The sequence below is a fragment of the Condylura cristata genome, unplaced genomic scaffold (assembly GCF_000260355.1).
Source record: "Condylura cristata isolate star-nosed mole 26May11 unplaced genomic scaffold, ConCri1.0 scaffold00017, whole genome shotgun sequence".
Classification (NCBI taxonomy): Eukaryota; Metazoa; Chordata; class Mammalia; order Eulipotyphla; family Talpidae; genus Condylura; species Condylura cristata.
Window position 1 is genome coordinate 12,166,250 of NW_004567118.1, and position 11,349 is coordinate 12,177,598.

Genomic DNA, 11,349 nt, shown 5'->3' on the forward strand with positions numbered 1-11,349 from the left:
TGCCACAAGGTCCCTTGTGGGTCCTGGCGCTTTGCCCCTTCGGTTTCAGCTCCAGGAAGGTTGGGAATCTGTCTGGGGAGTTTAACTACTTTCAGCCAGTGAGGAGCCCCAAGCTCTACCCTGCTGTGTACCTTACTGTGTTTTGTCAGTTAAGAGTCTACCTCTTTATGTATCTCCAACAGATAAAAAAAAAAAGTGCTGCTTTGATGATTATGGTAAGCTAGAGACAGAAGGATGCAGCCTAACTTTGGGGATGTTAAAATCTTAAATAAAAAGGGGGCGAAGGCTTCTTAAAATGGGTAGATTTATTTTTTTTTAAAGATTAAAGCAATTTCCCTGCCCACTGCCCCTTAGCGTGGAGCTCTAAATTGATTGTAATAGCTACTCAGATGCATTGAAGGCTTCAGGGGTCAGGCCTTTCTCAGAGAGGGCTGTGACTCAGTCCTAGTGACAGGGAAAAGTGCAGGGGCAGCAGGTGGAAGCCTGATGGTACCACTCACGTGCTCGGCATGAGAGCCCCAGGCTCTGTCCTGTGAGCATTGGCACGTTAGCCTGTTGTGTGTGAGGAAGCTGGAGCCTAGGAGGGCCAGCAGCTACTGGTGAGGGAGCTGGCCTTGAGTGCAGCTTGCTTTGATCCAGGGGGGCAGATGATGGCCAGTCACATACTGCAGGGCAGAGCTCAAGACTCCTCGTGTTGCGAGGAGTCACTTTAAAAGTGACTTTTTCTTAGCTGTGACTAGGGTCTCTGTTAAGCCATACTGCTGTATCCACAAAGTACATGAATTGTTCTGCAAAGGATTATGCCCAGGAGTTTGAGAAAGCTTGTAGAAAATATAAGCTAATTAGTAGAATCTCATAGTGACCTATTTCTGGCAATGACTGGTCCATATTTAAGTCAGAACTACTTTCCTTCAGCTAGTCTAGACTCCTGTTTTCTGATAGAGTCCTTGACCCACTCACATTTGTGAGTGGCTAACTCAGGTCCATGCTTGTCCTCTTAGGAATGAACTTTAGCTCAGTTTAGACGAGGCAGTTAAAGACCTGCCATGACCTCAGAAATGCATTCAGCTGCAAAGGCTGGGCCCAAGCAGAGTGAAAAGAGGCTACCCTCCTTCCATTCCCACTACACTGGGCCCTGCTTTAGGGATAAGAATGGAGTCCTCAGACAAGCCACTGAGGGAGGGCTCTTTCTTGCTCAGCTTGAGTGAAGCCTGCCTACAGCCTGTGATCCCAGACCCAGGGCATTGGGAATTAGAGACCCTTCATCTGAGGCTCTGGCGTAGTTGGGGGGTTGTGGATCAGTTGTAACAGGTTGGTCTCTTAGAGGCCCACACAAAATAACCAGCTCCTGGGGCCATGTGGGCCTGCTGGCCCACCCCTCACCCTCCCTGTGTGGACTTCTCTCCCCGGGCCAGCCTCTATTTCTTCCCAGTTCACCACTTGTCTCTGCTCTAGCAGCTGTGGCTGGGTGCGGCTGCCAATTAAGTCAGTGGGACTGTAAGTGACAGGCTAAAATTAGGTGTATCTACACCCCCAGTCATCCCGTCATTGGGGTTGTTCTGAGCTTTCTAGGCTGCAAGTTGACATTCAACTGCCAAGCTCGAAAGGGTGGTGGGGGGGTGGGGGTGGGGCGTGGGACAGGGGCCTCCTGGGAACACAAGTTTAGTTCTGTGCCATTAACTGTTCTAAGCCAGTGTCTCTATCTGTGCATGCTGCTTCCTCCCCTGTAGGTTCAGACGGGAACAGCATGGATTCAGTGGATGGCTGCTGTGGCCCCAGGAAAACTGACAGTTTCCAGAATGCCCAGGCAGGTGCCAATCCTAAGAAGGTTGACCTCATCATCTGGGAGATTGAGGTACCGAAGGTAAGAGTTGTAAGCTTGAAGCTCTCTTTGGGTTTTGGGGGAGGGCACCCAGGGGAGGGAGAGTCAACCAAAGGTTAGTGAGCCAGAGGCAGGAGGGAAAGGGAACGCCACTGTTCAGATTGGTTCCTGAAAAATGACTTCCTCCACTGCCTTTCGGAGTGTCCTGTTCTGTCCTCTGCAGGTTCACAGGCTTGCTTGTCTCCCTGGGCTTTTCCTGTGTGTACTGGAGCTCAGATCTCTTTATGGGTGCTAGCAAAAGGCCAAAGTGAGGACATGGGCCGCTCAGGAATTTCTCCACTGGGCTCTGAACAAGCCCTCCAATGCAGAGTGTATTTTGTAATTGAGCACAGCATAAATCCATATTTTAGAGGACTTGTGAAGAATAGAAATATATGAAGAACATAAAAATCAGCTGTAACCCTACCCCAGAGAATGACTGAGAAGACTTTTATTTCCTTCTTGTCTTGCACCCTGTGGTTTTTAAACAAAACTGAGATTATGTTGCTTTAATTAATGCTTTTAAATATTTAACAATTTTCCTGTATTATTCTTTGAAAATGTAATTTTAACTGCATTATTCATTGTGTGGATGTCAGTTTACTTCACTTTAGTCCCCAATTTCAGGGTGCTTAAATGGTTCTTACTTCTTGCTGATAACTTACAACTTATTAGCTTAATCTTGATGTTTATCTCTGAGGCTCAGAAATAATTGGCCTACTGCATTCTCTTGGGGCACTAAGCTCCCTGCTGAGGCGGAGACTTGGCTTGCTTTAAACTCTGGGTCAGGGGGGCTGCTCTGACCCCAGGTTGCTGGCTCCCTGAGCTGCTTTGTCCCCCAGTGACCCTGAGAGCAGTCCTGCCTCCTCCTCCAGTGGTTGCAAAGGGCAGTGGCTGGGCAACTCTGGGTGCAAAGGGACCGAGTCCCTAGTAGCTGCTGAGGTAGGATCGTCTGGATCTGTTTCAGAGTTTGTCTAGATTGCGGCAAAGCTTGGCATCTTCTGTCCACCTTGCACTTCCGCCAGCCTTGTGGTCTGAAGGCTGTCCGTTGGCAGCAAGACTCCACAGGTTCTTTCTTAGGCTTTTGTTTTCAGGTGGAGTCCTTTCTGTCCATGCCAACTGAAGGGATGGGAGGAGTGGGAAACCAATCCTTGTGCTGTTGAAACCTCCCTTGTGGATTAGGGAGAAGACCTTGCTTTTGCAGCTTTCTGGATTTGGACTACAGTGTGGCCCAAATGATGAAATGGGCCACATGGAATGAAATGGAAATTTCTAGGAGTAACTGCTTAGTATCTGTAATGCTTGGGCGAGTTACTTAGTGTCTTTGTTTATTTACTGACCTGTAAGATGGTAATAAAGTAATCTGATTCATAGGTACTGTGAGTAAATGCAATACTCAGAACAATGCCTGGTGGATGAGAGCTTTAATGTTTGTGCTTTGGGAGTGTAGGGAATTGGTTTTCTGTTAACTAACTAAGCTAACTGTCCTCTCCCTCTCTCTTAGCACCTAGTTGGTCGGCTCATTGGCAAACAGGGGCGGTATGTGAGTTTTCTGAAGCAAACATCTGGTGCCAAGATCTACATCTCAACCCTGCCTTATACCCAGAACATCCAGATCTGCCACATAGAAGGTCAGTGGCAGCTGCTGTGCTGTGTTTAGCTTTCTTATGTGAAATGTAAGTAAACTGAAGCATTGGAGTCCTAGTTGTTACCCTTTTGGAATCAGTATGGAATAGAAAAAACCCTCTGCTTATCCCAAAGGAGAACTGAGTGTTTTCTTCTCAGTCCTCATCATCCATTTGAGGTGCTTGGAGGAAACGCTGGCCCTGCACTCAGATTGGGGGTGTGGTGTGGAGGGATAGGGGCCCAGGCCCCTGGGTTTATAGTACACACGATAGGGGCTCCCTCACAGAAGTATGATTCCCTTCTAGTTGAGGACCAGGTCTTTCCCATCTTCCTTTTGCATATAAAGCACGGTTAACAGTGGAAGAGAGGTATCATTTGAAAAGTCAAATGTCTTTAAATGCCTTTCTCAAGAGAGCATAGAATTTTAGTGCCTTACTGATGGACTGTAGAATTCCTGCAGGGGTGTATGCCTGTTTGTGTGCTGCATTTGTCTTACTCACAATGACTGTGTCCTGCTCTCTCCAATCTCTCCTGAACCTCCCCATATAGGCTCTCAGCATCATGTAGACAAAGCGCTGAACTTGATTGGGAAGAAGTTCAAGGAACTGAACCTCACCAATATCTACGCCCCTCCACTGCCTTCACTGGCATTGCCTTCTCTTCCGATGACTTCCTGGGTGAGCATGCACCAGGGGATCAGGACTTTTTACCACCCAGCTCCCAAACCAGAAATTCCTAGGACCATCAGCTAAGGAAGTCAAGAGCACATTGAAACCTGTGTGCTCTTACATCTGATCTCCACTGCTCCATTCTGCTTCTAGCCTGTACCCCTGGAGGGCTGGTCTGCTGGAAGGAAGCACTTAGAAGGACCAGACCACTCTTCTCTAAGTGTGTCTTCTGGGCACTGTGTGTTTTAAGCCATTTGCTAGAAAGAATTAGTAGTACCCAGGAGACTGGGTGTGTCCATATTAGCTAGGCACTGCACGCTGGTTCCTGGTCTAGAGTCCCAGCCTGGCACAAGTCTAGGTGGACTCGTGTTTTCCTTATTTCCCCCTCAGCTTGGCCCAGGGATGGCCTTGTGAAGGGCTTTTTTCCTCCTCCTCTCTTCTAGATTGTAAAGAAAAACCCCCTTCCTCCTCTGCCACCACCAGTCATAGAAAGCCAGGTGGAGGCTGCCCAGGGTTCTGCTGCCATCTTGGAGTGGATCCTCTGCCCCAGGGCCAGCTCCCTTGTCCTGTCATGTGCCTCCAGCCCCATTTGAGCTGCTTGTCACTAGGAGCAGAAATGTAGGGTTCTGTAGCCTAGAAACAGCAGTGTTTCTCACCTGGGCTGAATGTGCTGCTTCAAATTGCCTCCCTGGCTTTAAGACTTCCCGGATGTGTCTTCCCTCTTCCAAATCCCTCTATGTCTCCGGGGAAGGGATGTTGTCTCTTTCCTGTGGTCTTTGGGAATGGGCTGAAACACTCGCTATTCTTAATTTCTAAATCAGAAATTTTTCCCTTGGAGTTTTAGTCACAGGCTCCCTTTATCTGTTTTTAAAGATTTATTCTTTGTGCATACAAGAGCTGAGGTACAGGCCAGAGGTGGGTGATTGTGGTGGTGTGAGGATTCACAAGAGACAGGGTGAGAAGCAGAACAGAAGATCCACTGAAATACACTGAGGGGAGCAGCAGGCAAGACTGGAGAGATCTGCTGTGCCATGTGGGCCAGCTCCCTGGCACGGGGTGCAGTGGCTACTGATAGCTTCATAGTGCTGCGATGTAATCCCTTACATCACCAGGGGCCTCCTCACCTTTATTTTTAATTGGGCTCAGGAAAAACTACTTGAATGGTGCAAAGTTTGATGCCACTGTGGCCTTTGTTGCAATCACACCAGTAGCCAATGGAGGTGGTCTCACCCCAGTGCTAGGCATGGACTCCAGGAGCCAGCTGTGAGTGCAGTGCTCCTGCGTGGTTGCTGCGGCTCCTTTCCCTCGCACTGAGCGTAGCTCATTGAGAGTGAAGAGATCCCAGGTGCTTCTCATCCAGTAGCAATGGGAGCAGGTTGGTGGATGCCAGGACTCATAGCCAGTCTCTCCTCTTGTGGGCACCTGGCTGGAAGTTTGGGTAGATGCCCTGTAGTGTTCAGAGTACCTGGATATTGCCGTTGCACTGCGCAGACTTGCATTCCAAATCCCAGAGTGGGAATAAGTTGGGAGGATCTCTATGGAGTATAGAGAAGAACAAAAATATGACTTAGACTGGCCGACTTTGACAGTGGGACCAGCACTCTTGGCCAGCGCTTGCTGGTAGGGGGCGGCGGAGGAAGAAAGCAGGTTTCAGATCATATTACAGTGCCTGTGGTCACCTACAGACCCGAAGTTGCTGGCTGTGGGGTCTGAGCCTCTTTTTCTTGGGTACCTCATTCTCAGTGACTGCCTCATTCCCCTTTGCCTTTGATGAGACTTATAGATACATCAAGAGAAGTGTGAAGGAGGGGAGCTCTGGGGATCACTGCCAGGCAAGCTGGAGGCCCAGCACTGCCTTCACACCTGGCTTCTCGTGGCCTGCCAGGCCTGTGAGGCCAATGCGAGTGGTTACTGGCGCTCTTACACAACACAGGCCAAGTGACATCAAACACTTTGCACCATTAAAGTAGCTTTCTCCGAACCTCTGTCATCTGGGCACCATACTGCTTTGGGTAGCCATGTTCTTTTCAAAGCTGTGCCAGTTCAGAGTCTTGGCCCTGGGTCCCGGGGCTCTCCCAGACATGAGGAGGGTTGCTGCAGTGCCTGTGCCCTTCCCCTTCCTCCATAGCTCATGCTCCCCGATGGCATCACTGTGGAGGTGATTGTGGTGAATCAGGTCAACGCCGGGCACCTGTTTGTGCAGCAGCACACACATCCTACCTTCCATGCGCTGCGCAGCCTGGACCAGCAGATGTACCTCTGCTACTCTCAGCCAGGAATCCCCACCTTGCCTACCCCAGTGGAAAGTAAGTGTTCCTCAGGGTGTCCGAGGGGTGTTCTGGGCCCTGGTCAGCGGGGGGGAAGAAGGGTGAGGTGGCCTGTTCTGCTGGTGATCTTAACCAGGAGGAAGCTGTTCTTAATGTTTTCATGGGAAAAGAATCCTTGTGTTGTTGCCATAGTGGAGGAGTTGTTATGGGCTGAGTTTCCTGGCTAGCCCAAGCTACTGTGTCTGCTGGCTGGTGGAGCTGTGGAACTGAGCTTTGACACCTGGATTTAGATGGCAGCTTTGTCACTTATCTGTTACATGGAGTTGCTGCCCACTCCTTCCAGGAATTAGGGTTGGATACTTTGTCCTGTGTAAAGTACCTGATGGAAATACTGGTTCCTGTTGAAGATCCCTAAGGTCGCTTGTGGCTGCAGTGGCTACTCAACAGCTGAGAAAACTGAGCCTCAAGTCAGATGACTTGCTCCTGTGCAGGAGCTGGAACAACCTAGGGAGGGTCCTCTGTCATGAGTAACGTTGTTGCGTAGTGGGCATGGAGTGCCTGGTGATACCACCCATCTCCTGCTCCTCTTATTTTCTGCAGATCCCCTAACCTTGCCTCAGTCTAGTAGTAAAGACTAATCTGGAGACCAAGAGGTAACTGCATCTGGGCTCCGACGCCTGTGTCAGAGCGGGACGCAGTGTAGCAGCTATGTGTTGCAGACCCCAGGAGTGCTGTTGGGTGACACCACTGACAGTTCTCCCAGCTCTGCCTCTGCTGCTCCCCAGGTGCAGCTGGAGACCTTTGGGGCACCTGCTCTCCCCTTTGTTGGCTGCCAGGGCACACGTGCTCTCAGTACCTTCCTAGAGCGAAGGCTACAGGAGACCTGCAGGCCCCTTCTAGCAAGCCCTTGATCTGAGTTGCTAGGGTTGGAGCAGGCCCAGGATACCAGCCCCTGAAATCGGCTACACTCGGAGGGTCTCATCTTTCCAGAACTTTCTCTGAGACCATGAATCCCCAGCCCCTGAGTTGTGATGTTAGTTTGTTCCAGGTTGTCTTTGTCTATCTCAGGTGTCAGCCAGTTTCAGAGTGAACACATCTGGATGTGCTAGGCTCAATTTCGCAGATCCGCTCTTGGTCTCTAGGGGAGGTTTTGGGGACTCCTGGCTGTCCCCTGCCCTGTGGAGGACAGGCTTCTAGCAGACACGGTGGGGGTGGGTCGCGTTACTTGGGGTGGCTGAGGTGGCTGGGCCAGCATGTGCACAACCCCTGCTCCTGCCCTGTAGTCACTGTCATCTGTGCGGCTCCCGGCGTGGACGGTGCCTGGTGGAGAGCTCAAGTGGTAGCCTCCTATGAGGAGACTAATGAAGTGGAGATTCGCTACGTGGACTACGGTGGATATAAGAGAGTGAAAGTCGACGTGCTCCGGCAAATCCGGTGAGCCCACTTGCCCCGACAGGCGCGTGCCATGTTGGAGGACTGTGATTTCTATGTAGCTGGCTCAAGTCTACCAAGGCTGGGATGTGGGTTAATTTTTCCTTCTGCTGCCTACTCTGTTTTAGAAGAGTCTATATCAACAAACTCCACTGCTAGCCTCAGCCAAGCTGAACTAGAAAGTTCTGTTTTGTGGAATACACCCCCAATATCATATGGCAAGCGCTGTGAAGCGGCTTCCTTTTGGGCGTGTGGCACAGGAAGCCCCTCTGAGCTCAGCCTCGCAGCAGGACGGGATGCCTGCATCGGCTGTGCCTGGAGCCGTGCCACTCACATGAACTTCTTTCACTTCTGCCTGTGTTTTGAGTGCCATGGGATTAAGCAGAAGGTAAATAATGGCCTACAGTGGATTTCTCCTTCAAGTCCATGTTAAACTTGGCCCTTTCTTGCCTTTCTAGGTCTGATTTTGTGACCCTGCCATTCCAGGGAGCAGAAGTCCTTCTGGACAGCGTGATGCCCCTGTCAGGTAATGATGACTCCCTCTGGCTGAAGGGGTGGGAGGCAGTTGTTCAGATAGTTCTTGCTCAGTGAGAGAGTCGTTCTCACCTGGAGGACTTCAGCAAACACAGGTCTGGACTGAAGAACTGGCATCTCTATAAAGTCTTAGGTGATGCCGGTAGTGCTCATCCATGGGACACCCTTTCAAGTCCACTGCTCTGGACTTTACCCAACTTTGAGAGACGGCTAACACAGACACCTCCCAGAATGTAACTGAGACAGAGCCTTCACACCTGTGGTCTAGGGAGAATGAGTTCCGAAGTACTGCTCAGCTAAGCCTCAGCACTGTGAGAACCACACTGATAGTGCCCTGTGTGTTAGCTTGCATTGCTCTTACCCGTAAGGTGAGATAACAGCTGCATCTCTTAGGGTGTGCTGATTCAGTGGAAGAAAACATAAGTATGCTCAGCCCTGTCAGCCCCCAACTAGGTGGTGATGTTTGTACTGAAGGCAGAATTCTGTACTTTTGTTCTTCTGAGCCCCAATAGGTAGCGAGCATGTAGTAGAGACCCTGGGTATATCTGCTTAGAGTCATGTGGAGGCCATAGCAGCATCTACTTGGAATGCAGACGCCCCGCGGTGTGTATGTGACCGCCATGCCTTGCTTTAGTGCTGGTCTCATTGCTGCTTTCCCTTGCCTTTCTAAAGATGACGACCACTTTTCACCTGAAGCGGATGCAGCTATGAGTGAGATGACAGGCAACACAGCATTGCTGGCTCAGGTGTGTGGCTGATGGGGGGAGACGGGGCAGGCTGGACTGGGTATCTGTGGAGCCTCCTGCCTACTGTCTGCTGTGCTCCTGATCACACCCGATTCTGGGCTTCCTGGAATTGTGATCTTTGAATTCTTTCCTCTGGCTTGAAATCTGGCTTAGCCAACAGTCATTGGTGTTTTTTGGTTTTTTTTTTCCAGGTGACAAATTACAGCCCAACTGGCCTTCCTCTGATTCAGCTATGGAGTGTGGTTGGAGATGAAGTAAGTGCTAACCTTTGTCTTCTAAGTTACTAGCCAGCAGGGTTGATTGGGAGCTGGCTCTCATTGTCTCCTCTTAAGCTAATCAGAGGATATAACTATAACTAGTGCCCCGGGGACACATTTAGCAATGACTGCAGACCATTTTGGTTGCTACATTGGGGGAGTGGGGTGCCAGTGTCAACTAATGGGTAGATGCCAGCAATGCTGCACCCTATAATGCACAGTCCCCCACAACAGAATTATCAGGTCAGAACTGCCTGGGCCTTCTGTCTATTGGCGTTTCCTCTCCTCTGTTCATGGTATTAAAGCTTAGCTGTCTTCAGGTTATTGAGAAATCTGTCTTGACGCCAACACACATTTATCAAAATGCCCCACCCCCTTATTCTTGTGCAGCAGCCTGCAGTGGCCCTGGGACTATTAAGAGGGAGAGGACCTACGTGGGCTTGAGAAATGGTGCCTGTGAGCAAAACTCTCAAGGGAACTTTCTTTTCTAGGTGGTGTTGATAAACCGGTCGCTGGTGGAGAGAGGACTTGCTCAGTGGGTAGACAGCTACTACGCAAGCCTTTGACACTCCCCCTTCCCCACAGCCACTTCTTGAGTCTTTTTTTGCACTGTTGAAATTGGGCTTGGCACACAAGGCAAAGACTTTACAACAGAATAACAAACATTGTCCTCCCCAGAAACTCCTGATTTTATATACATATGGTAGTCCGGTTGAAAAGGTATCTCTGAGATGAGGAAGGAACTGTGAGTTTTGTAAAGTTGTAGGATGGTGTTTAACAAGTGATGGGTTAAACTGGTTTCCAAGAGGGTTAAAAAAACAAAGGAAATAGTGGAAGAAAACTGTGTAGACAGGTTTTCCATTCCTCCCCACCCCTATGCATTCTTCCTTTTCCCCCTTCCTCCCCACCAAAACCAAACCAACTGTAGCTGACAGGCCATGGGATTTGTTGCTTGCTTCAGAGTGTTCTTTTACTTCAAAATCTTCAGGGAGCAAGACATAATTTCACTAATGGGTATTGATGATTTGTACAGCTTACATAAATGAATTGATGATATTTAAGCAGTTTTTATAAACTTCATCTAGGTCTCTAAGAAGGAAGACTTTTTAATCACACCTCTGGTCTTGGTCAGTGGGGGAGGGGAACGGTTCTCTTGCCAAGCCTGGTTGTAATTTGTAATCATTTTCTATTTGTGCAAATTCTGTAAATATGTTTAAAAATGTAATATTTTGTACAAGATACACTGGAGAACAAAGGAAACTCAAGACTTTTTTCCATACAACATGTCATCTGTGAGCAGAAGCTTTTTCTGCTGAATACATCCCAGCTCCTCTTGCCATGGTTCCCGATGGCTTCCTGCATACTGGACCGGGTGACTGTATGGTATAGGTTGTGATCTGGGGAATTTTTTTTTTTTTTCTGTACAAATTTGTTTAAAAAAAAAAAAAGCAACTCATTGATTTACCTTGCAGTGGTGTGTGTTTGATTCATTTTTTAGACTGGCTTCAGCGTTGTGCAATTTAAAATAAGTAACTTAAGTAACTTATATAAATCTTGAATTGTATACACTATAGTTTTGAGTCCTTTTTCTTTCCAAGGTGCAAAGGTTGGGGGTGGGGAGCAAAGAGGGTGATTATGGGTGTGGTGGGTGTTGAAAGTTCCTATTCAATGGAGACCCATGATTGAGGACAGTTTAGACAGAACTCTTGTCTGTTTCTGCCCTCCTTTTAGCCCCACGCTGGCAGCTGGACTGCCTCTGGCTTCCCTCGTGGAGCGATTTGAATGTTTCAAATAGCCAGGCTTTAGTTTATTTAAAGCACTAGTTTAAAGAATTCTTTGGTTGCGCTTTTAAGTTTTTTTCCCTTAAATTTCATGTCTTGAATGTTAAATCCAACCTCTTTATTCACAAATAAGCTCTAATGGGAATTCCTTGTTAGATTTCAGTGATAGTGTTAAGTG

The 11,349-nt window shown here is 48.8% G+C and overlaps 1 protein-coding gene across 1 annotated transcript in view; it reads left to right on the forward strand.

Moving 5' to 3' along the window:
• The window catches only part of AKAP1 (A kinase (PRKA) anchor protein 1), a 30,943-nt gene extending 20,322 nt beyond the window's left edge, over positions 1 to 10,621 (forward strand). The window contains exons 3-11 of the mRNA XM_004684403.2: positions 1,731 to 1,864; positions 3,366 to 3,492; positions 4,037 to 4,164; positions 6,284 to 6,461; positions 7,706 to 7,856; positions 8,312 to 8,379; positions 9,060 to 9,133; positions 9,325 to 9,387; positions 9,882 to 10,621. Coding sequence (XP_004684460.1) covers positions 1,731 to 1,864; positions 3,366 to 3,492; positions 4,037 to 4,164; positions 6,284 to 6,461; positions 7,706 to 7,856; positions 8,312 to 8,379; positions 9,060 to 9,133; positions 9,325 to 9,387; positions 9,882 to 9,956 — 998 coding nt within the window. The 3' untranslated portion in view covers positions 9,957 to 10,621. The remainder of the gene's footprint in view (positions 1 to 1,730; positions 1,865 to 3,365; positions 3,493 to 4,036; positions 4,165 to 6,283; positions 6,462 to 7,705; positions 7,857 to 8,311; positions 8,380 to 9,059; positions 9,134 to 9,324; positions 9,388 to 9,881) is intronic.
• The last annotated feature ends 728 nt before the right edge of the window (positions 10,622 to 11,349 follow it).